Genomic DNA, 26432 nt, shown 5'->3' on the forward strand with positions numbered 1-26432 from the left:
CTGAATAAAGCTGTGATTCAACCTTGTGGCTTTCGGCCTATAGTATCAGATATTAAACTGCATTTGGCCTTCAACTTTGGCTACGGCCTACTAACGGTGTCTGCCCCTCCCTGGTGTTGTCCTCAACTGAATACAGCTGAGCTTCAACCTTCTGGCTCTCATTAAGTGTTTTTTAAAAAACAAAATGGTTTTTAGGGCCTACTAACGGTGTCTGCCCCTCCCTGGTGTTGCCCTCAACTGAATAAAGCTGAGCTTCAACCTTCTGGCTCTCATTAAGTATTTTTTAAAAAACAAAATGGTGGTTAGGGTCTACTAACGGTGTCTGCCCCTCCCTGGTCTTGCCCTCAACTGAATAAAGCTGAGCTTCAACCTTCTGGCTCTCATTAAGTGCTGTGTTTTTAAAAATTGGTGGTTAGGGCCTACTAACGGTGTCTGCCCCTCCCTGGTGTTGCCCTCAACTGAATAAAGCTGTGCTTCAACCATGTGGCTTTCGGCCTATAGTATCAGATATTAAACTGCATTTGGCCTTCAACTTTGGTTACGGCCTACTAACGGTGTCTGCCCCTCCCTGGTGTTGTCCTCAACTGAATACAGCTGAGCTTCAACCTTCTGGCTCTCATTAAGTGTTTTTTAAAAAACAAAATGGTGGTTAGGGCCTACTAACGGTGTCTGCCCCTCCCTGGTGTTGCCCTCAACTGAATAAAGCTGAGCTTCAACCTTCTGGCTCTCATTAAGTGTTTTTTAAAAAACAAAATGGTGGTTAGGGCCTACTAACGGTGTCTGCCCCTCCCTGGTCTTGCCCTCAACTGAATAAAGCTGAGCTTCAACCTTCTGGCTCTCATTAAGTGCTGTGTTTTTAAAAATTGGTGGTTAGGGCCTACTAACGGTGTCTGCCCCTGCCTGGTGTTGTCCTCCACTGAACAAAGCTGAGTTTCCACCTTCTGGCTCTTTTTTATTTTTTTTAAATTGCTGGATGGGGCCTAATAGCTCTGTTTGCTCCTCCCTGGTGTTTGTCCTCAACTAAAAAAAGCTGAGCTTCAACCTTATGGCTTTCGGCCTATAGTATCAGATATTAAACTGCATTTGGCCTATTAGTGTGTTTGGGCCCTTAAAACAGTGTCTGCTGCTCCTGGGTTTGCTACTCCACTCAACAAAGCAATGCCGCCTGTTTAGTCCTGTTACCAATTTTGAACTGCATTTAGCCTACTTTATTCTTTGGCCCTATATCTGTTTCCTCCTCATCCTGCCCACTGCCCAGCCACTGCTACATGAGTCTGCTGGTACATTGACCTAGACCACTACATTCCCCTTGCACTCTACACAGCCAGAATCTGACCCTGCTGAAAGTCAGGTTCCCCTTCCCGCATGTTATACCACCTTACACAGGGACAAAGAGGAAGGTGCAGATGAAAGTGCAGGTTCCTTCATCAGGTGGGGGGGCATACTCGTTGGCGACGTCACTGGCACATGGCCCCTCAGAGTACGCAAAAGTGTCGCTGCTGGTGGGAGGCGCCCCCGCCGTGCAAACACACCGCTGTACTTTGAGGGGCCCTGTGCCAGGGCCAATGCCAACGAGTGGGCCCCCCTGCTTGCTTAGGATCACAGCACTTGCAAACTTGACATACTTACCTCTCACTGCTCCACCGCCGTGACGTAGTCCATGTTTCTTGTGCCCACTAAAACCTTGAACCAGCCCTACCCCCCACAACTTTTGCCAAATCACCCCCAATTTCCAGTGCCCAACTATTATTATAAAGTTAATTTAGATTGACAAGCTTCAGAAAACAAGAATGGATGTTTTTGGCATTAAAATGGGCACTGTAGGTGTTTTCCTGGCCTCCACTCACTGCCGGCTATGCTTCCCCATTGACTTGCATTGGGTTTCGTGTTTCGGTCGATCCCCGACTTTTAGCGATAATCGGCCGACTTCACTCGACTCGACTCTGGACTAAGTCGGGTTTCACAAAACCCGACTCGATCTTAAAAAAATGAAAGTCGCTCAACCCTAGATGTAAGGTCACAAAAAGTGTATTGTAGGTCATTAGGGATTAAAAACAATCAACAATAAATATATATATATATAGTATCACAAGAATAATGTCAAAGTTAAATACTATTGATACCACACTGCAGGTTGCATAAAAAAAAATCCCCTAAAAGTCTATAATTTGCTGGGTTATTTTTACTAATTTCTCATAAAAAACATACATTTTATATATTTCTAGACCCCAATATACTGAAAACAAAAACTGTTTTAAATAAAAAAATTATATATAAATGCAGCGCCCCAGAGTCCTGGTCGTTGCAGTGCTGTGGCTTCGCCGCTAAGGGGAGCCATGGTACGTTCGATGGCACCGAAGGAGTTCCTCCAATCAGGTATCACAGACACCAATATGTTTCACAGCTGGGCCTCCGGGGGGAGCTAAGGGTGCTATTCATTAGGCCACTCCCCACCATAGTGGGTAAACTGGGGGTCAGGCAGGAAGTTAGACAGAACGCTGACGGGATTGAACGGAGCAACACCCTGTGGCAGGGGGTGTTGTGAAGGGAGAGACTGTAGGGTCTCTGCCAGGGGTGGGATCCTGGCAGAGGCTTGGCATTGAAAGAACGTAACGGGTCCGCGCAGGCTCCTGGAAGCGGCGGGACTCAAGAAAGGACTAGAAGCGAGATAGATTGTGCTGAGTGAGAAACGAGATCAAGCAGAAGGAGAATACCAGCAGGGGTTTTGTTGAAAGAGGCAGCACCCTGCTGAGGCGCAATACCGGTGGCCGGAACGCCGAGGGAGTGGATTAGAATACAGCTTCAAGCCATACTCCAAACAGCGGCAGGACAGTCGGTCTCAGGCAGGCTGTCTACCACATATCACCTATGAAGTCTTGGGGGGCAATTGCGGGAGAGGGGCGACTCTAGGGTCCCGGAAGAACTCCAGGCCTACCTGACAAACGGGTGCCATTCCAACCTGAATACAGGGAAGGGGTGGATTACAGAGGAACATCAAATCGAGTTGTGAGGGAACTTAAGAAACAGACACAACCGTTGTGGGGTTACTTTCCGTGAGCACAGCAGGGAAGGACTACAACACATAGCGCTAGAAGGAAGGCACAGATTTCCACCTGAGAGGAGAACTCTGGAGGTGCCATTGGACCGGCCGGACTTGCGTAGCCTGGTGAACCGTGTTCTGGACTGAGGACTCAGAGATCTCCAGTAAAGAGGTAAAGAGACTGCAACCTGGTGTCCTCGTTATTTACCGCGACTTACACCCCACAACCGCACCGCTACACCACCATTAGCACCACTTATTTCACCGGACGTCCCCCACTGACGGACAGGGCCACGGACCGGGTCTAGCCACCGTGACAACCCCAGGACTGAGACCTAGAGGCCCGGCTCCGGGTACCCCTCGGCCCTGCGGCGGTGTGGGGGCGCGCCGCATAAATAAAGACATATACTGTACATATATATGCACACATGCATAGGGTATATATATACAGTTAGGTCCATATATATTTGGACAGAGACAACATTTTTCTAATTTTGGTTATAGACATTACCACAATGAATTTTAAACAAAACAATTCAGATGCAGTTGAAGTTCAGACTTTCAGCTTTCATTTGAGGGTATCCACATTAAAATTCGATGAAGGGTTTAGGAGCTTCAGCTCCTTAACATGTGCCACCCTGTTTTTAAAGGGACCAAAAGTAATTGGACAATTGACTCCAAGGCTATTTCATGGGCAGGTGTGGGCAATCCCTTCGTTATGTCATTCTCAATTAAGCAGATAAAGGGCCTGGAGTTGATTTGAGGTGTGGTGTTTGCATTTGGAAGGTTTTGCTGTGAAGTAAACATGCGGTCAAAGGAGCTCTCCTTGCAGGTGAATCAAGCCATCCTTAAGCTGCGAAAACAGAAAAAACCCATCCGAGAAATTGCTACAATATTAGGAGTGGCAAAATCTACAGTTTGGTACATCCTGAGAAAGAAAGAAAGCACTGGTGAACTCATCAATGCAAAAAGACCTGGGCGCCCACGTAAGACAACAGTGGTGGATGATCGCAGAATAATCTCCATGGTGAGGAGAAATCCATTCACAACAGCCAACCAAGTGAACAACACCCTCCAGGAGGTCGGCGTATCAATATCCAAATCTACCATAAAGAGAAGACTGCATGAAAGTAAATACAGAGGGTTCACTGCACGGTGCAAGCCAGTCATTAGCATCAAGAAGAAAAAGGCTAGACTGGACTTTGCTAAAAAACATCTAAAAAAGCCAGCACAGTTCTGGAAGAACATTCTTTGGACAGATGAAACCAAGATCAACCTCTACCAGAATGATGGAAAGAGAAAAGTATGGCGAAGGCGTGGTACAGCTCATGACCCAAAGCATACCACATCATCTGTAAAACACGGCGGAGGCAGTGTGATGGCTTGGGCATGCATGGCTGCCAGTGGCACTGGGTCACTAGTGTTTGTTGATGATGTGACACAGGACAGAAGCAGCCGAATGAATTCTGAGGTATTCCGAGACATACTGTGTGCTCAGATCCAGCCAAATGCAGCCAAACTGATTGGTCGTCGTTTCATACTACAGATGGACAATGACCCAAAACATAAAGCCAAAGCAACCCAGGAGTTTATTAAAGCAAAGAAGTGGAATATTCTTGAATGGCCAAGTCAGTCACCTGATCTCAACCCAATTGAGCATGCATTTCACTTGTTAAAGACTAAACTTCAGACAGAAAGGCCCACAAACAAACAGCAACTGAAAACCACTGCAGTGAAGGCCTGGCCGAGCATCAAAAAGGAGGAAACACAGCGTCTGGTGATGTCCATGAGTTCAAGACTTCAGGCAGTCATTGCCAACAAAGAGTTTTCAACCAAGTACTAGAAATGAACATTTTATTTAAAATTATTGAATCTGTCCAAATACTTTTGGTCCCTTTAAAAACAGGGTGGCACATGTTAAGGAGCTGAAACTCCTAAACTCTTCATCCAATTTTAATGTGGATACCCCCAAATGAAAGCTGAAAGTCTGAACTTCAACTGAATCTGAATTGTTTTGTTTAAAATTCATTGTGGTAATGTCTATAACCAAAATGAGAAAAATGTTGTCTCTGTCCAAATATATATATGGACCTAACTGTATATATACACAATGTATATACTATATATATATATCTTGAAAGCAAAGTGATCTTTCCATTAACAAAGAAAACAGATCTTCATGATAGTGAATCTTTAAAAAGAAAAATCTTCACCATAAAACATAAGAAGTAATTTGGTTGAATATGAATTGTCCTAAATCGGCCAAAAAACGTGTTATGCAAAGGAACCCGCAAAGACATTAGAAGGTGGAAATAGATTTGTTTGGATTGAAAAAATAAAAAAAATAAATACATAAATAAAAAATGATGTTCATTTTTCCAAGAAGCGACTATTGTGGTTCTGAATTTTGCATCCTATTAATTAAACTAAGTGCAATACAATAATATAAATGTGCTGCAGATAAAGGCAGATGTAAATCTTAGACATAATCATGGATAATATCACCTTTGCCCTTGTGGCCATTGCTCCAACAAGTGCTTTATTTAATTAATAAGGCCCATCTACGGATCTGTGAAGGCATCCTCCTCCCCTTGGATGATTGAACTGATGCTGCATATCGAAAGTACTTTCAAGATAGAACTTTCTTGTAGATAAGACTTGGATCCATTGTAGATGTTATAGCATGGATAGATCCTTCCCAAGTGCAGGGAAAATTTCAAGGAGTGGCAAACTAGACAATTGTCTAGGGCTCGTTTGATTTGGGGCTCAGGAGCTTGAGATTGGATAAAAAATTCAGAACTTGGTAAAACAAAAAATTGTTTTTGTGCCAAATTGTTTTGTGCTTGTTTCTTGCACTCTGAGCTGCGGTTTTTATTGATATCATTTTCTGGTACATGCAATATTTTCCTAATTTCTTATTGCTTTTTTAGAGGGATGGTGGCCAGCAAAAAACCTACTTTGGCTAATTACACGTGCAGCTTTTCTAAATATTAATTTTTTTCAGCTTCTACATCTACTTATTTTGTAGAAAAGGGGGTGATTTAAACTTTAGTATTTTTTCTTTTTTTTTCCCTTTGTTATGTTTTTATTGTTGTTTGTATTTTTTATTACTCCCCTTAGGGGACTTGAACCTGTGATCTCTTGATCACATGTACAATACACAACAATACATTATGGTGCATTGTATACTTATTGGTATCCTATGAAGATTAGCCACAGGTTAGACTTAATAGGTTTTATTTAAAAGGGGCAAGTTTTCTCTAAATTCAAAGATTTTATCAGTAGAGGTCGTGATACAAAATTTAATGTTGCATTTATTTTTTCTTACAGGTTCAGTTAGATAACGGGAACCTTCTTGTGAAATATAAAAGTAACTCCTCTCTGATACACGGCCATCTTTGGGCCGGGCTTTCATACTGCGATGGCCGATGGAACCACCTATCACTAGAGAAGGAGGGTAAACATTTCTATATCCGGCTCAATAACTTCATGGAGCGGATGGTTGAGCCAGAAGCTCTCAATATAAAGGTTAACTCTCCAGTCTTTGTTGGAGGAGTCCCCGAGTCTGTACAAATCTTATTTCCAGAAATTCATATGCAACAAGGTAAGATTATGGAATTTAGATAAAAGTTTTACCAGTTGTTATTAAAAAGCTTAAATGGACTTCTAACAAACTTCGGGATACATAAATGGTACAAGCACATGTAAGATACATTGCTCTTAGTCTTATTACAGAACTATGCTTCTTTCTACACTAATGAGTAATGAGCCATTTCTTGCACCTCTGCATAATCTATCATTCGCTCTGAAAAACTAGTAAAATCAGAAATCTAGCTCTAAAGTTCTAATCCTCGGCTATGAGCCCCAGCTCCAATATCTATCTCTTATTAAACTTTCTGTCCATCTTGTATATAACTTCCTTTTTGCTTTTCTTTCATTTTTACCTCACTCATCCCTTCACTCATTGCCTCACTCCCTACTTCCTTCCCCCATTTCTTTCTTTTTTATTCTTTTTTCTTTCTTTCTACCTTTTTCTTTCTCTTTCTTTTTTCTATATTTTTCTATATATATTTCTTTCCAACTTTTTTTACTTTCTTTCAATTTTTCCTTTCCTTTTTCTTCCCTCCCTTCTTTCTCAACTTCCTTCTTACTGCTCTCATTTCCTTCCTTCCTGTCTCTCCCTAGTTCCCTCATTTCTTTCCTTCCTCTCTCTCCCTCCCTTCTTCCCTCATTTCCTTCCTTCCTCTTTCTCCCTACCTTCTTCCTTCATTTCCTTCCTTCCTCTTTCTCCCTACCTTCCTCCCTCATTTCCTTCCTTCCTCTCTCTCCCTCCCTTCTTCCCTAATTTCCTTCCTTCCTCTTTCTCCCTACCTTCCTCCCTCATTTCCTTCCTTCCTGTCTCTCTCTCCCTTCTTCCCTCATTTCCTTCCTTCCTCTTTCTCCCTACCTTCCTCCCTCATTTCCTTCCTTCCTGTCTATCTCTCCCTTCTTCCCTCATTTCCTTCCTTCCTCTTTCTCCGTACCTTCCTCCCTCATTTCCTTGCTGTCTCTCTCTCCATTCTTCCCTCATTTCCTTCATTCCTCTCTCTACCTCCCTCCTTCCCTAATTTACTTTCATCCTCTTTCCCCCTCCTTTCTTACTTCACTTCCTTCCTCTCTCTCCCTTCTTTCTTCCCTCATTCCCTATCTTCCTCTCTCTCCTTTACTTCTTCCTTCATTTCCTTCCTTCCCCTTTCTCCCTTCCTTCTTCCCTCATTTCCTTCCTTCCTTTTTCTCCCTTCCTTCTTTCCTTATTTCTTTCCTTCTTCTCTCTCCATTCCTTCTTCCCTTCCTTCCTCTTTCTCCCTTTCTTCTTCCTTCATTTCCTTCCTTCCTCTCTCTCTCCCTCCCTCATTTCCTTCCTTTCTGCTAATATCTTCCTTGCTTAAGACAGACTGCCAGCTCACTGAAGTGTCAGTTTACTACTGCTGCTTAAAGTTTATAAAAAGGCTTGGGGGAGGAAGAAACAGAAATAAAAGGGAGGCACACACAGACCCGTGCGAGTTTCCAGTAAATGTTTAACGCTCCGCAGAGCTGAATTCACAGCTACACTGCTCATTACTGATGTATAATGTCCTAGATGCTGCATGAAAACATTTCCTCTGTGTGTGCTGTGTATGGTAAACATCATGGTCCAACATGCCCAACTTAGAGACAACTGATAGTTAGAAATAGAGCTGCTAAAAATAAAAACTGATGAAAAATGCAGGATAGAGTTCATATAATGGCCAGAAATTGTGTTTTTCCTGCTTATTCTGAAATGTCATTGGATATTAAATCCAATTAAAGTTAAAACAAGAGAGCAAGTAACATGGAGCAGGACTTAAAGTTTAAGGGGATTGTCTCATCTGGGCCATATGGTTGTCATTTTATACCCTCCTGTTGTAGCCAGAGTGAAGAACCAGTGAAAACGTCCTTACTATAAATCCATTTGTGATTAGCTGCATGTAATACTATATGTTCCCAGTAGCGAATGATACTGGGAAAATGAGCAGCTGTTTGCTGGTGATCTCAGGTGGCTCTTATATTAAAGGGGCCATCTGTGATGAGACAACCCCTTTAACTTATTTCTTATCGAGATTGCTGATGACGAGTAAATTACCTTCACCCTGGTTCTAATATTCAGTGCAGCAAGTTTCCTAATGCCCCCTCTCCTAATCCACCCCACAGATTGATGTAGTCTGAGGGCTGCATGTACAATGAATGCTATTACAGAGGAGACTCTCCAGGGATGACTACCAAAATCTGTTATCATGTGAAAACTACAGAGAGCCTTATTGAAATACATGATCTCGATACAGCTCCCCCGAGGCTTCTGTCTACATCATAATTTGCTTCTTATTACTTAGTCTTCACGACCTGAGAACTTTTCAAAGAGACAGAAAATGCTGAGCTGGCAATTATTTCTTCCCTCAGTGAAGGATGCGTCTACATCGTGAAAGTCAATCTTTATTGTTATTTTTGTATTGTTTGGAAAGAGAAAAATATTGTAGTATTTACCATCTACTACGGAATTTATAAATTAAGAAAAATCTATAAACTCTTCATTAATCCATGATTTTCTCCCTTCTGTTATCTATCAGACATGGAACCTCATAGCTGCTAATTAGTTATTTAAAGTATCTTCTAATTAATATCTCTTATAAATCTAATATCTATCCTCTATTTTGTATACACCTACTATTCATCTCATCTCATATCTTATCTACCTAATATCTATCTCTTATCATTCTATATATCCATCTTTCAGTGTATTCATATCACATCTGTTTTTCCTTACATTTTTGTCTTTCTTCCTTTTTGTCCCTCCCTCTTTCTTTTCTACCTTTCATCCTTTCTCGCTCATTCTTTCTCTCCTCTCCTCCTTTTATCTCTTTCCTACCTTTGTTTTTCTTTCCCTCCCACCCTTTCATCCTTCTTTCCTTTCCTCCTTTTGTTCTAATCTCCTTCCTTTAACCTTCTTTCTATTTTTTTATCTAAACCTTTCCTTCCTTCCTTTTTACATTCCCTCCTTATTTGCATCCTTCCTTTGTGCTTTCTTCACTTTCTTTTTTCTCTGCCTTCTGCCTTCCCTCTTTTCTTGCCTTAAATCTCTTCTCTTTCTTTACACACTTTTTTCTGTCCTTCCTTCCTCCCTTCCTTCCCTATTTCCTGCCTTCTTTCCTTCCTCGCTTCCTTCCTTACATTCTTCATGTCTCCATTCCTCTTTCCCCCTTTCTTCCTCCCTGCCTCCTTTCCTTCCATACTGCCTCCCTCCCTTCGTCCCTTCTCTTCCTTCCTCCCTACCCCTTCTCTTCCTTCCTCCCTGAAACACTTCCTTCCTTCTTCTCGACACACTTCCTCTCTCTCTTCCTTCCTGTCATTTCAGTCAATAAAGTTATTAATAAAAAAAATAAAAAATACAGTTAAAAGAGGGCACTTACCAAACTAGACGGAATGAATCCTGCTTCGGACTTGAAATCTTAAATATTCTGCTCCTTTGTGAATATTTTGATTCCTTAACTTGTGTACAGCTTGTTCAGATTGGTCCCACCCCAATTAAATACTTTATAATTAAATCTAAAACTATGAAATATATAAGCCCAGAATGTGAATTCCTCTATGCGTTGTACATAGTATTATGTGTTACTGTGTGGTATATGACTATAAATATTGTGTTACCGTGTGTTGTAATTATTATACATTATTTTGTGTGTTGTGTGATCTGTGCCTTATATTAGGTCTATTACTATATTTTGTCTGACTGGTGCTTTATATCATATGTTATTTGGCGGCTGTACAATATGTGTGTTACTGCCTTTAGTGTGTGTTGTATGGGTACATTATGTTCTGCGATACTTTTCTGTTGTGTGACTGGTTGTTGTATGACTATATATTATACTACTTGTTACTATGTATTTGAAGCACCCGACAGGGCCGTGGGACACTAAGTACTGGGCCGGTTCTTAAAGGGGTGGTCACACCGGTGACCCGGTCCGTGGACCTGGGCGTCTAATACAAGGGGCTTAAAGTCTATGAAAGGTATTTCTTCGTGACGCCACCTGTGGTATTTGGTCAGGGATGACCGCGCTGCTTAAAGGGGTCCACTGGGGAATGATGGTACAGCAACAGGGATGGTATGGCTTCCCACAGGTGAAGCTGGATCCCCAGGGCTCCCGCTGTAGTAGGCAAAGATGATGTGGTGCCAAAAAGAATCAGAGGACACAATGTTGCAGTCTCTTTATCTTTTACTGTAGTAATCAGCCACAGTCCAGGGTACGGATCACTGGTGCTGGTATGGTCCGGCTGGCCTGGAAGCGATTCAGAGATCCCCTAACCAGGTGGGGTTGGAAGCCTTTGTCACTGCGCTGTGTTGTAGTTTCTTGCTGCCTAAGGCTTCACACAAGGTCCTCACTTTCTCTCTGTCCCTTTAGGTAGGACGCTACCCGCATGACAGGCACCTCAAGCCTTTTTACAGGTGTCTCTAGGATGACTCCGGGCTCTATGTGCTTCTGTGCCTTCAGGTGTAATGGTGGACATGGGACCTACAATGTCCTGCCCGCCGGTTTCTTCTGTGGGGCATACAGTTACCCCCACAACCTCGGTCTTCCGGCTACTGGTTCCTGCGCTTCAGCGGGGAGGGAGCCCAGTCGCAGCTCCCCTCCAGTTCTTTACTTCTCCTGTGCTTCTTCTCCCTGTCAGTCTCCTACAGACTGCTCTGTTGCTATCTCCTTCCAGGAGCTGCAGAACCACTTGTCTGCATGGCCCCAGCTTTTCTCTCTCGGACTCTCTCTGTCTGACTCCTTTCTCCTCTGTCCCTCTGACAAACTGACCACTAACTCCTCCTCCAGCCAGAATATATAGGGAAGCTCCCCTGAATCCAGTTCTCGAGCTCCCCCTTCTGGCCTGGAGTCAGAACAGTGTTGCATGTACTGGTTACCTGTTAAAGGGATCCTTCCTCGCTTCCAAGCATGACATCACCCTCCCCGAGAGGAAGGCAATACCTCTGTAACAACGGGTTACCTGGGTGTTTCACTCCCCCCTCCCCCACTAAATCCAATACTCCCGGACTGTGAAAACAAATAAGACAATAAATTGGTTAGATTTTGAAAAACATTTTTGAAAACATGCAACAGGTTATGAAAATGTTTGCTTCCCTTTATGGGAGGTTATTTTGCTTTAAATGTTGCTGGAACATATGTTACAAATGCAAAACATTAGCTTTACCAAAAATATAGAAGTCTCTGTAATATCAAATATTACTTAAGCATATATTAACTGTCTGGCATATAAACAACGATTCCTTTTTTCCCTTTTACGGGTAAACTTTTCTAGCAATATTGAATACTAACACTGTTTTAAGCAAAGTGCAACAGGATCAACATTTTCTCGAACTGAGGTAGTGCAGCATTTAAAAGTACAAACATTCAAGTATATGAAATCACATTAACAAAGTCTGTTTTAATCAGCAAGTTGTGAGGTTCCTCTCACCAACAACAGCAGCATGGGGGACCTGTTCCAAACCCTCAACATAGGCTTGCGCTTGCTGCACGACATCACTGGTCTCCTCTCTGGATCACTTCTTCGGCTACGCCAAACAGGTTTTTGTTCTTGGTCATCTTAAAGGCAAATAACTTTTGTTCAAACAATAAACAGTTTAGCCATTGGTTATATGTAAAACCAGTAGAAAGCACCCCAAGAAGTGCAACTATTTACATGATAGTTTTGATCATGCATAGTTCATGATTCTGCAGTTCTGTTAACTTTCAAATTCTTAAACTTCAATAGTCATTTTAACATTCAGAAATTCTCTTCTTCTTCTTATGCTGCCTACCAGACTAGGGATTGTTGTCTCTCCTGCTCTTCCTGATGTCTGCAGTGCTCCTGTCAGGTCATGATGGGGATTTCCCCCTGGAGCTCGATCATGTCTGCCCCTGAAGGTCCCCAATTAAACACCACGGGTTCAAAGTAGTTAACCTGAGGCCCACTGGTTGGAACTAGCGGGGTTCTCATCTGGTCCAGGCTGCCGTCCCCCTGGTCCCAGTGCAGTCGATGGCCAATTCCTCTGGGCCTTGGAGTAGGCGGAGTCAGTAAGGGGCCCACCAGGGTGTCATCTGGCGCAGGGGCTGCAGCAAAACTTGAGGCCGGGGTACCCTCAGTGTACAGTGACATTTCACTGAGGGACCCAAAACCCTGGTCAGGGGTGTACAGCAGTGGGGGTGACTCGGGCCCAGCTGTTGGACCTTCTACTTCCTGGGTGAGAGTCGCATCCCTTACCTTTTCTTCCGGAATGCCGGGTTCTCTCTCCGGGCCTGACAAGGTTGCTGGCGGTCACCCGGTTAAGTGTCCAAGGAAGGCCTCTTTCCATCCGGCCACAGTCTCCTGCTGCATCCGTACGAGCTGCTGGGTAAGTTCCTCCACCTCCTTATGCAGGAGGTCCAGATCCAACGATAGTGGCTGAGAAGGATCATCTAGGGTTTGGCTGGGGGAGTCCTCTTGCTCCACCCTATGCTCCGGTATCTGTCCTCTGCTTCTCACCATGTTGCTTTCCGACACTTCCTCATCGGTCTGGTTTGCCGCGGTTTCCCTCCACCTCGCCTGTCTTCGTGGGCTGTTCTTTTTCCTCTTCCCGCCATCTCAGACTAGGAGGCGGACCTCTCTCATTGATGGACATACTTTTCTCACATAGTAGTATTGGTGAGGGGCGGCCATAGCTTTCGCGCTGTTCTTCCAAGCACCGCCCACGACAACACGCCCTTCTCCTCCTGCACGCCACATGGTGCTGTAATGGCAGCAGTAAAGGCGGCAATTAGCAGTTCAATGTTTTCTCAATTAAGCACAGTCTCTTAGGAGCACAAGAACTATTTTAATGGGTCAGTGCATCCTGTTCGTGACGCCAAGTTGGAGTGCCACCAGGGCCGTGGGATACTCGGTGCCGAGCCGGTTCTTAAAAGGGGTGGTCACGGTGGCGGTGACCCAGTCTGTGGCCCTGGGCATCCAATAAAAGGGGCTTAAAGTCTATGAAAGTTATTTGTTCATGACGCCTCCCATGGTATTCGGTCAGGGATGACCGACGCTGCTTAAAGGGGTCCACTGCGGAATGATGGTACAGCAGCAGGGATGGTATGGCTTCCCACAGGTGAAGCTGGATCACCAGGGCTCCTGGTGTAGTTGGCAAAGATGGTGTGGTGCCAGAAAGAATCAGGGGACACAAAGTTGCAATCTCTTTACCTTTTACTGTAGTAATTAGCCACAGTCCAAGGTATGGATCACAGGTGATGGTGAGGTCCGGCTGTCCTGGAAGCGATTCCGAGATCCCCCTAACCAGGTGGGGTTGGAAGCCTTTCTTACTGCGCTGTTGTTGTTCCTTGCTGCCCAAGGCTTCACACAAGGTCCTCACTTTCGCTCTGTAACTTTAAGTAGGACGCTACCCACATGACAGGCAACTCAAGCCTTTTTACAGGGGTCTCTAGGATGACACCGGGCTCTATGTGCTTCTGTGCCTTCGGGTGCAATGGTGGACAGGAGACCTGCAATGTCCTGCCCGCCAGTTTCTTCTGTGGGGCATACAGTTACCCCCACAACCTCGGCCTTCCGGCCACTGGTTCCTGCGCTTCAGCGTGGAGGCAGCCCAGTTGCAGCTCGCCTCCAGCTCTTTAGTTCTCCTGTGCTTCTTCTCCCTATCAGTCTCCTACAGACTGCTCTGTTTCTATCTCCTTCCAGGAGCTGCAGAACCACTTGTCTGCACGGCCCCAGCTTTCCTCTCTCAGACTTTCTCTGTCTGACTCCTTTCTCCTCCATCCCTCTGACAAACTGACCACTAAATCCTCCTCCAGCCAGAATATATAGGTAAGTTCCCCTGAATCCGGGTCTCGAGCTCCCCCTTCTGGCCTGGAGTCAGAACAGTGTTGCATGTACTGGTTATCTGTTAAAGGGATCCTTCCTCGCTTCCAAGCATGGCATCACCCTCCTCGAGAGGAAGGCAATACCACTGTAACAAACGGTTACCTGGGGTGTTAGATATTGTGTGACTGATACTTTGTATCGTGTGTTGTATTTCTGTATTTTATACTATTTGTTACTGTGTATTGTGTGACTGATACTTTGTATTGTGTGTTGTATGACTGTATTTTATACTATTTGTTACTGTGTATTGTGTGACTGATACTTTGTATCGTGTGCTGTATGACTGTACATTATACTATTTGTTACTGTGTGTTGTGTGACTGATACTTTGTATCGTGTGTTGTATGACTGCATATTATACTATTTCTTATTGTGTATTGTGTGACTGATACTTTGTATCATCTGCTGTATGACTGTACATTACATTGAGTGTTTCAGCCTGTTGTAGGTGTCATACTTGTACATTACATCGTCTGACATCTCTATTTTATGTGTCTCCCAAACCTCCGTCACTTAATCTCATCAAACAAGCTGCGAAATCCTACTCCGAATAATCTATTTAAATGAATGCAGAGTCATGTCCGCCTCCACGCAGCCAGCTCGGGTCTCCAGATCAGCTTTTATCTATATGAAGTTGGGACATTTTAATTTCTGGCCTTAATTAGGAATGATTCATTCAATGATGAGTATATGACCAGTAGATAAAGCCGGGAAGGCGTCAGTGATAGAAGGCGCTGTATATGAAATTTAATTACCAGGGATGGACGCATCAATAATAGTTTTCAGATCATTGTCATTGCGAAGAAAACAGAATTGAATAGTGCAAGGCATCCTGGGTAGTCAGTGATTGCCTCAATCTGATTTATCGGTGGAGGTGAAGAGGATGCCGACATGCACAGATCGGTATGGACGGTATACAATGGCAGCACGCTTATGTGTTGCAGTGCGGAATTTATCATTTACAGCATTTATTCTTTTTCCCGCGATAACACAGCATTTCAATAAGTTATTCAGCAGTCCTATGTAAAACCATTACACCCTGAGCAGTTAACTGAAATGACAAGCTTCCTTTGCAATAAAGACCAACTCAACTCGGCTACATTTGCTACAGAGTCTATGGGTGTAGATTTATGTTGCCTCTATCTCACTGTCCCTTATATTGAATTCACGTATGGAAGGAAACTCAACTGGTCAGTAACAATACTGTTAAATGGAGTTGTCCAAGACTCAAATATTGATGGCAGATCCTTAGGAAAAGAGATCAATATTAGATTGGTGGGAGTTCAGTATCCAGCAAAACCCAACTGATCAGGTTGGATCACATTCATTTCAATAGGAGATGAGCTGCTGTACCCAAGCAGGGCCACTATACAGTGTATAGATCTGTGCTGCTCTGGCTCTTTGTGTCTCTCTGGCGGCTGCAGGACTTGGAAACTCTGCTCTGAGTATTTAATTTTTTTTAATCCATGATATGGTTCCAGAGATATGGACTTGTATATTTAGTGCTAATTGGTATTGTTTTTTACAAAGAGGCGTGACTCACAGGATACAAATGCAGTCACCTAAAGACACGCCCCAGAGGATCTTGTGAGCCATGCCCTTTTGTAAAGACCATAAAAATTAACACTAAAAGGCCCATATCTCTGGAACAATATGGTGGATTAAAAAAACCCAAAAACTGAAGAATAAAATAAGAGCAAAGTATGTCCACTTTTGAGCTGGTGACAAGTTGGTCATCTTTAAGCACTTTATTAGGGAAATTTAAGTTAATAGAGGGGGGGTTCCATATACAAAACCCCAATTATTCAAAAGAGTTCCTGACAATTTTTTTGCACTGACCAATGATTGATTTTAGTGAGAACTAAATAATGCTTCACGTCCTATGTGGTGGCGCCAGTCACTTGGTGCTATTTTTCAGAATTTTAGAGGCCTGGTCTAGGGTCTAATTATTTCAAGGGTGAAGTCTGAATTAACTATAGTGGTCTGGTCTGGAGTCGGATTTAACTTTAAGATCTAGTCGGGGGTCAAAATACTTTTAGGGGTAGGTCTAGTCTGGGGTCTGAAATAACTGTAAACATCTAGTCTGATGACTCATTCATTTTAGGAGTATGGCATCTGGTCTACTTATTTTGGCCATCAGGTCTTATTTTATTTGGTCTTGATTTATTTTAGAGACCTGGTTTGAGATCTAATTAAAATGAAGGTTTTAATCTTGGGTCTAAATGTGTTTAGTGACCTTGAGTCTTTATTCTAGAATCTCATTTAGAGTTTGAGTTACTTCAGGGGTCTGGCGTCTTCATTCATTTTGGTGGTCTGGACTGGATTAGTTTGAGGGTGTGGCCTGGTTGTCCATCTGTGGTTCAGTCTGGTCTTCTGAAAAATGTGATTCATGCCCCCAGAGATTTTAGATCAAACTGAGTTGAAACTGTGCAACTTTTGACTCCATTTGAGTTTTTCCTCAGTCATTTCCATGGTTGAAGTCAGAAACACAAAAGTATGGCTGGAGCATGATGTGAACATATCCATAGATTGAAGAAAAACATCAGGTGGTGATAAAAAAAATTTTAGGTTGCAGAAGACAAGGTAGAGCTACGCTCATCTCTAGTCATATTGTTGTCAGAGAGTTACTGGTTTATCATCTTCATCCCAGGTTTCGGTGGTTGCTTGAAGGACATCAGTTTCACACGAGGTGTAGTAGTAAACATGGCGTCCGTGTCCAACGCTGCCCTCAGAGTCAGTCTGGATGGCTGCCCATCACCTGAGAGGTCTATGAACTGTAGAGGAAATGACTCGACCATCATCTACGAGGGAAAAGAGGAAGATGTCCATGACCACGGTGTACAACCATTCACAGGTATGATGAATGGCGGCCATGTGTACAATGTAATTTTTCGAAGATTGATGGTCATGTAGTTGAATTTAGTTGGTTGCAAAGGGTAATGTCCACACTTTTCCATTGCAGCATCACTGAAAAATATTTTTTTTTAATCTTAAGGATAATATAAGAAGAGTCACTTTCCTTTTTTTTTTTCTCCTTTAGCTGTTTTTAGTCTCAGGGTCTCCAAGGTTTCCTAGAATGTCATTGTCTATTCTTTCTTCCTAATCCCACTTCTTGTTGTGCTGAATTTAACACAGTTCTTGAAGCAAGGCAGCCAAGGCGTGAAAATCTAGAAAAATCAGTGTAGACATTTTTTTTCCAACAAGCCACCGTGTATTATTGAAGAAAAGATAGAATATATATCCTCATACCAAGTTTTTAACTAATGGTGATCAAAAAGAGTCACAAGACCCTGGTCCAAGAGCCATGATAGTAATGGTAATCCATGGCTGCCGGACCAGAGCCCGAGAACCACAAACCTCCTCCTACCTGCTCAGATCCTTTGCTCCTCTCCTGATTTGTAGGCCTGGCTTGATGTCATCATTGCATGGTGTCACATCTAGTATACTAATCACCAGAGGCTCCGAGAATGGTGGCAGATAGGAGGAGATTCGCGAGACTCTGGTCCGGTGACTATGGACTACAAACATGGCCAATGAACCAGGGACATGTGAATAAATTTTTTAATCATCTTCAGTTCCGAAAACATTGTGCCTTTTCATGACCCTGGTGCTTTTCAATACTTTAGATTACTTATATTCTATATTATTATTTACTTGTATTATTTTTGTAAATTTTGCAGAATATTTGTATCGTGTGATTGCGTCTAATAATGGCGGATCAGGAGCCAGTCCCTGGAGCAGAGGTCGCTCAAAATCTGCATGTAAGTGGATTTTATTTGTTTATTTTAAGTCCTGACTTGCTGCATTTTTCTCGAACTTTTATGCCTTAACTAGATGGCAGCCCGATTCTAAAGAATCGGGAGTCTAGAATCCATATATACTTTATTTATTCAAATGTAAGAATAATTTGGTGGGCGGGGACCCTCGGCCTCCGATTTGGTTGGCGGGGCCCCACGGCCTCCGATTTGGTGGGCGGGGTCCCTCTGCCTCCGCTTTGGTGGGCGGGGCTCCTCGGCCTCCGATTTGGTTGGTGGGGCCCCTCGGCCTCCGATTTGGTTGGTGGGGCCCCTCGGCCTCCGATTTGGTAGGCGGGGCCCCTTATCCTCCGATTTGGTGGGCGGGGCCCCTCGGTCTCCGATTTGGTGGGCGGGGCCCCTCGGCCTCCGATTTGGTAGGTGGGGTCCCTTATCCTCCGATTTGGTGGGCGGGGCCCCTCGGTCTCCGATTTGGTGGGCGGGGCCCCTCGGCCTCCGATTTGGTGGGCGGGGCCCCTCGGCCTCCGATTTGGTGGGCAGGGACCCTCGGCCTCTGATTTGGTGGGCGGGGCCCCTCGGCCTCCGATGTGGTGGGCGGGGACCCTCGGCCTCCGATGTGGTGGGCGGGGACCCTCGGCCTCCGCTTTGGTGGGCGGGGCCAGGCCCCTCGGCCTCCGCTTTGGTGGGCGGGGCCGCTCGGCCTTCGATTTGGTGGGCGGGGCTCCTCGGCCTCCGATTTGGTTGGCGAAGCCCCTCGGCCTCCGATTTGGTGGGCGGGGCCCCTCGGCCTCCGATTTGGTGGGCGGGGCCCCTCGGCCTCCGATTAGGGTGGTGTGGACCCTCGGCCTTCGATTTGGTGGGCGGAGACCCTCGGCCTTCGATTTGGTGGGCGGAGACCCTCGGCCTTCGATTTGGTGGGCGGGGACCCTCGGCCTCCGATGTGGTGGGCGGGGACCCTCGGCCTCCGATGTGGTGGGCGGGGACCCTCGGCCTCCGATGTGGTGGGCGGGGCCCCTCGGCCTCCGATGTGGTGGTCGGGGCCCCTCGGCCTCCGATGTGGTGGGCGGGGCCCCTCGGCCTCCGATGTGGTGGTCGAGGCCCCTCGGCCTCTGATGTGGTGGTCGGGGCCCCTCGGCCTCCGATGTGGTGGGCGGGGCCGGGCCCCTCGGCCTCCGCTTTGGTGGGCGGGGCCACTCTGCCTCCGATTTGGTGGGCGGGGCTCCTCGGCCTCCGATGTGGTGGTCGGGGCCCCTCGGCCTCCGATGTGGTGGGCGGGGCCGGGCCCCTCGGCCTCCGCTTTGGTGGGCGGGGCCACTCGGCCTCCGATTTGGTGGGCGGGGCTCCTCGGCCTCCGATTTGGTTGGCGGGGCCCCTCGGCCTCCGATTTGGTTGGCGGGGCCCCTCGGCCTCCGATTTGGTGTGTGCTCTGCCTGGGGCCACTGTGCTCTGCCTGGGGCCCCTGTGCTCTGCCTGGGGCCCCATATGCTGCCTGGGGCCCCATATGCTGCCTGGGGCCCCTGTGCTCTGCCTGGGGCCCCTGTGCTCTGCCTGGGGCCCCTGTGCTCTGCCTGGGGCCCCTGTGCTCTGCCTGGGGCCCCTGTGCTCTGCCTGGGGCCCCATGTTCTGCCTGGGGCCACTGTGCTCTGCCTGGGGCCCCATAAGCTGCCTGGGGCCCCTGTGCTCTGCCTGGGACCCCTGTGCTCTGCCTGGGGCCCCATATGCTGCCTGGGGCCCCTGTGCTCTGCCTGGGGCCCCATATGCTGCCTGGGGCCCCTGTGCTCTGCCTGGGGCCCCTGTGCTCTGCCTGGGGCCCCTGTGCTCTGCCTGGGGCCCCTGTGCTCTGCCTGGGGCCCCTGTGCTCTGCCTGGGGCCCCTGTGCTCTGCCTGGGGCCCCATGTTCTGCCTGGGGCCCCATGTTCTGCCTGGGGCCACTGTGCTCTGCCTGGGGCCACTGTGCTCTGCCTGGGGCCCCATATGCTGCCTGGGGCCCCTGTGCTCTGCCTGGGGCCCCATATGCTGCCTGGGGCCCCTGTGCTCTGCCTGGGGCCCCTGTGCTCTGCCTGGGGCCCCTGTGCTCTGCCTGGGGCCCCATATGCTGCCTGGGGCCCCTGTGCTCTGCCTGGGGCCCCTGTGCTCTGCCTGGGGCCCCTGTGTTCTGCCTGGGGCCCCTGTGTTCTGCCTGGGGCCACTGTGCTCTGCCTGGGGCCCCATATGCTGCCTGGGGCCCCTGTGCTCTGCCTGGGGCCCCTGTGCTCTGCCTGGGGCCCCTGTGCTCTGCCTGGGGCCCCATATGCTGCCTGGGGCCCCTGTGCTCTGCCTGGGGCCCCTGTGCTCTGCCTGGGTGTAGGACACTGGTGACGTCACTTATCTCCGGACATTAGCTCCGGACATTAGCTCCGGACATTAGCTCCGGACAAAGCCACGGAAGTTGGCACAAATTGCAGGAAGTAGTATTCTAGGCAATTATATATTAGAAGGGAAACTGTCAACAGGTTTTACAAATGGACATAAAATGTTCGGCTGTATAGGAGCTTGTCCCCCAATAAATAAGACACTTTTCTTTGTAGAGATCTGATGTACCAATCATGAGAAATCTAGTGTAGAAGTTATATGCAAATCAGGCTAGAAGTGCACAAAGGGGGTGTGTCAATGTACTTGGAGAAAGCAGCCCACAGCCATTGACACGCCTCCAGTGCACATCCAGCCTGATTTGCATAAGACTTTTAAGCTAGATTTCTCATGACTGACTCATCTGATCTCTACAAAAAAAGGTACAGTTTGTAATGGGAGACAAGTAGCTATAAAGCTATTCTACTAATTTAATATGTAGAAAAAAAGTGCTAACAGGTTCCTTTTAATTGTAAGTGGCCCTTAACTCTATTCATAATGGCTGATATTAGAGTTAGTTTAGATACATCTGTAACAGTTAAATTAAAGGGGTTCTTCCATCTCACAGCGTGATAGAATATCATATATCATCAACATATGCCATCTCTTTGTACTCGCTTCTGGTCCAATCACTGGGACCCCATCAATCCTGAGAATCAGGGGAAGCAGAGACGGTGAAGGATCTACAACCCCTTCATTCTCAGGATCAGTGGAGGTCAGACTCTCAACAATCATAAAATTATGGGATATTCTAGCTATAGAAAAATCCCTTTAAGTAATTATATTGTAACTGCAATGCATTCTGGGAAAGCCGATTTTACTTTTTTATCTGAATATTGTATCATTAAAGGTTATTAAAGTTGACTTTCCGACAATGTAAATCATCTATTAAGAGCATTTCTCTGGGCCTGGCCATTTGTCTATGTGTGGTGGAAAACTTGTTGCTTCTTTAGAAGGAAGTGACTATGAGCAAAGATATTTTCTTCTGGGACCGAATTAATTCACATTGTCCTTAAAATGGAATTTGTCACCAGGTTTTTGCTGCTCGGTCTGAGAACAGACAATGGAGGGGCAGAGAGCTCGATTCCAATGATGTATCACTTCTTGGGCTGCTTGCTGCAGTTTTGATAAAATCACAGTTTTCTCTACTGAAGACCTAGCAGTTCTCTGAATGGTGAGCTCTTTATAACCCCACCCACAACACTGATTGGTAGTATCCCATGTACACAGACATAAATCTACCAATCAGTGGTGGGGGTGTGGTTTGGCTACTTGGCAGCAGATTTAATTGTCCTCTAGTGATAAAATCCCTTTTTTTTAATCAGCAGGGGATTACCAAAACTGCAGCAAGCAGCCCAATAAGTGATACATCACTGGAATCAGGGTCTTTGTGTCTACTTTATATTGCTCTCAGATTATTTGAGAAAAACCCGATGACAGGTTCCCTTTAAGCCAATCTATGTAGGATTTTTGGCTATAAAAGACACTTATGGCAACTATTATGTACAAACCAGTAAACGGGTTGTACAGGATTGGAAAAATACGGCAAATTAGAAAAACAAAATAACATACCACACATATCTATGGGTTGTATGTGGTATTTTATCTTATCCCTATCCACTTCTGTAAAGGTAAGTTGCAGTACCAGACACAACCCATGAGCAGGGGTAGTGCTGGTTTTGGAAGAAAAAAATATATACTCTCTATGTTTTGTGGATTTTATAGATCCTGGCAGTGGACAGATTCCTCTAGAAGTTCTTCAACTCAGTGGATCCAGTGTGGCGGTGGCTTGGGATAGACCTGCTGGAATCAGAGGAATCATTGAGCATTATATACTGACAGCAAAACCTGAAGACAACCAGAGTATCGCCTCAACCCAAACCATAGTCCTGGAGGACACTCGCATCAATGGTAGGTCACAAAATACTGGAAAAGTCTTTAACGGGTACCACTTGCTATTGCATTTGTCAGTCTTAAAGGGTTATTCCCGAAATTATACAGTAAGTCATCACTAAAGTTCAGCAAAAAGATTACCAGGACACTGGTGAGGGAATATGGCTGCCGAACCTGAATCTGAACCCTACGACCTTCTTCCTACCTTCCCGAATCCCAGTGCCTGACATGAGGTCATGCATGATGCATCCTGCAACGATAATGTTGTGCAGGTAATTTAGGCCATGCTATTATTCCTATTTTTTGCATATTTCCTTTGATCATTTTCTGTAGTATTGTTAGATGGACCCTGGACAGGTCCTTGAGGGGAGATATGTGCCATCGAGGTGGGTAGCTTCGGTAATGTAAGCTCGGAAAGCAGGCTCCAGCACATATTGTGCTGAGAGAGTTAATAGGATGTGTCAGGGCTGGGTTTTGAGATAGGGGGCAGCCAGTCGTACCCATCTCCACCACCTCTGGGTGTGGTATATATAAGGCAGTTCAGCTGCCTCATTCAGTGTCTGTGAGTGGAGGTGTAATGACCTCCAGTGTTGTTCTGGTTCTGCCAGAGACTGAGAAATGGACGCTTACCTGAGCAGACAAGCCCGTGCTTGTTTATTTCCAGTTTGTTTTTGGTTTGCCTTTATGCCGAAGGAAAGGCTGTTAGTTTTCCCTTATACTGAAAGTTTATGAAGTCTAATAAGTAGTGATGAGCGAGTGTACCAGGGGTGGATTAAGGGTAGCCAGGGCCCCGGGCTGTTCAGACACTGTGGGCCCCCCCGGTCATGTGACGGGGGGGTCATGTGACGGGGGGGTCATGTGACGGGGGGGGTCATGTGACGGGGGGGGTCATGTGACGGGGGGGGGGTCATATTATACCTGAACCAGATTATTCCAGAAAAATGGCCGGGCCCTACTCTACTGTAACCTATTAAATATTTGTTAAAATCTGCAATATAATTTAGGTATATTTTGACCAATAATATCACATACAAGGAACAAATACCACCGTGCCATGACCAGACCACAAATCACAAACACAGTGATCGAATAATATCACATACAAGGAACAAATACCACTGCACCATGTCAAGACCACATATTACCACCACTTGGTGACCAAATAGCACATTCAAGGGACAAATACCACAACACCATTTCCAGACCACATATTACCACCACATAGTGACTGAATACTACAATACTGATCAGTAATAATAATTAAAAAAAAACACAATACTATCACCATAAGTGCCAGTATTCACAGGAGAACTGTACTTAGTATGCAGTGTCTGTGTAGAGGTAATACAGAGATCACTGGTGACATTGTACACAGGACCTCTGTATATAGTATACAGTGTATAGTGTCAGTGTATAGGTAACACTGACTCACCAGTGACGTCTCTAGGTGAAGTCCTTCATCTTTCATCCAGCACAGACCGCCATCATTTCTTCCAGCCAGGACTCGTTTCTGCAGGAAATAACACAGTCATCTCGAGCTCTGCTTGCAGAACTCATTACTTAATTTTTCACAACTTCTACATTACACATGGAGAAAAAAAGGCGATATAGAGTCACTCTGCACAGTAACAGGACCCCCCCCATTTAAAACAGTATACTCAAAAAATAAAATAAATACATCACTGCAGTAATAATATCCCTTAATTAGCCCCTATGGTAATAATATTCCCCACCCTGGCCCCGTGTGTCTCATTCCTGGCTCCTGCCATATGTTATCCCATCCTGCACTCATGAGTATCCATTCTACACCATATGATCTCCCCATCCAGCCCCATCTGTCTCCATCGTATCCATCCTGCCCCATGATCCAATCCTGCCCCATGTCTTTCATTCTGCCCCGTCTCTACATTCTGCCCATGCCTCCAGTCCTGCCCCCAGTGTGTCCAGCAATCTGCCCCAGTGTGTCCAGCATATTACCCCCAGTGTGTCCAGCAATCTGCCCCAGTATGTCCAGCATATTGCCCCAGTAACCAGTCCAGCAATCTGCCCCAGTGTGTCCAGCATTGCCCCAGACAGTGTCTCCAACAATCTGCCCCAGTGTCTGACTCCAGCATATTGCCCCCAGACAGTGTGTTCAACAATCTGCCCCAGTATGTCCAGCATATTGCCCCAGTGTGTCCAGCATATTACCACCAGTGTGTCCTGCAATCTGCCCCAGTATGTCCAATTGTCCAGCATTGCCCCCAGTGTGTCCAGCAATCTGCCCCATTGTCTCCAGCATATTACCCACAGTGTGTCCAGCAATCTGCCCCAGTATGTCCAGCAATCTGCCCCAGTGTCTTTAGCATTGCCCCAGTGTCTCCAGCAATCTGCCCCAGTGTCTCCAGCAATCTGCCCCAGTGTCTCCAGCAATCTGCCCCAGTGTCTACAGCAATCTGCCCCAGTGTCTCCAGCATTCTGCCCCAGTGTCTCCAGCAATCTGCCCCAGTGTCTCCAGCAATCTGCCCCAGTGTCTCCAGCAATCTGCCCCAGTGTCTCCAGCAATCTGCCCCAGTGTCTCCAGCATTCTGCCCCAGTGTCTCCAGCAATCTGCCCCAGTGTCTCCAGCATTCTGCCCCAGTGTCTCCAGCAATCTGCCCCAGTGTCTACAGCAATCTGCCCCAGTGTCTACAGCAATCTGCCCCAGTGTCTACAGCAATCTGCCCCAGTGTCTCCAGCATTGCCCCCAGTGTGTCCAGCAATCTGCCCCAGTGTCTCCAGCATTGCCCCAGTGTCTACAGCAATCTGCCCCAGTGTCTCCAGCATTGCCCCAGTGTCTCCAGCAATCTGCCCCAGTGTCTCCAGCAATCTGCCCCAGTGTCTCCAGCAATCTGCCCCAGTGTCTCCAGCATTGCCCCCAATGTGTCCACAGTCCACCGTTAGCTTATAAAAAAAAAAAAGAAAAAAAACAAACAAACAGTCTCCTCACCTTACCAGCGCTCCATGTGGCGAGCTCCCTCCAGCCGCGCACACTCGCCGGCGACTGACAATGACGTCAGACGCCGGCGACGTGTGAGCTGCGGCCGACTTCAGCTGCCAGCCTCCAATTGGCTGGCTGGCGGCTGTTGTTAACTATTGAGGTGCGGGCGAGCGCCTGCACCTCAATAGGAAAGCGCCGCAGCGCCGGAAGGGGCCCGGTGAGCAGATGAGAAGGGGCCCGATGCGGACCCCCTCTCTCTGCCCACCGGGTCCGGGGGGCGGGGCACAGAAATGCCGGCGGGCCGGGCATTCAGTCACACTCCGGTGGATTATCAGAGGGTCAATCTGCGGTGGCCCAGGGCCCCCCCAAGCCACTGGGCCCTGGGCTACCGCCCATATTGACCCTCTGATAATCCGCCCCTGGAGTGTACTCGTTGCTCGGGTTTTCCAGAGCACGCTCGGGAGATCTCCGAACATTTGTTAGTGTTCGGAGATTAAGTTTTTGTTGACTCAGCTGGATGATTTACAGCTACTAGCCAGCCTGAGTACATGTGGGGGTTGCCTGGTTGCTAGGGAATCCCCATATGTAATCAAGCTGTTCAGTAGCCGCAAATCATGCAGCTGTGGCAATTAAAACTAAATCTCCGTGCACTAAAAAATACTCGGAGACCACCCGAGCGTGCTCGGGGAAACCCCGAGCAACAAGTACACTCACTCATCACTACTAATAACTTTTCCTGTTTCCACTAAGAATCTCCGCTCCTGTGAGCACTGGACCTGATGATTTTTAAACAGCTGATCCCTTACAGCATGCTTATCATTGGTGTCCAATGTGTTACCAAAAAAAAAGCACAACAGCGAAAAACTCTTAAGGGTATGTTTCCACGGTCAGCAAACGCTGCGGATTGGACACAGTTTAAAATCTGCATTTAAAAAAAATGCAGCAAAAACGCAGCATGTGAACACAGCCTAAG

The 26432-nt window shown here is 46.4% G+C and overlaps 1 protein-coding gene across 1 annotated transcript in view; it reads left to right on the forward strand.

Annotated features, from left to right (window-relative positions):
• The window catches only part of USH2A (usherin), a 930843-nt gene that overhangs the window by 403537 nt on the left and 500874 nt on the right, over positions 1-26432 (forward strand). The window contains exons 26-29 of the mRNA XM_077281431.1: positions 6371-6644; positions 17115-17318; positions 18145-18225; positions 22333-22518. Of these exons, the coding sequence (XP_077137546.1) occupies positions 6371-6644; positions 17115-17318; positions 18145-18225; positions 22333-22518 (745 nt within the window). The remainder of the gene's footprint in view (positions 1-6370; positions 6645-17114; positions 17319-18144; positions 18226-22332; positions 22519-26432) is intronic.

This window comes from Ranitomeya variabilis, chromosome 2 (genome assembly GCF_051348905.1).
Source record: "Ranitomeya variabilis isolate aRanVar5 chromosome 2, aRanVar5.hap1, whole genome shotgun sequence".
Classification (NCBI taxonomy): Eukaryota; Metazoa; Chordata; class Amphibia; order Anura; family Dendrobatidae; genus Ranitomeya; species Ranitomeya variabilis.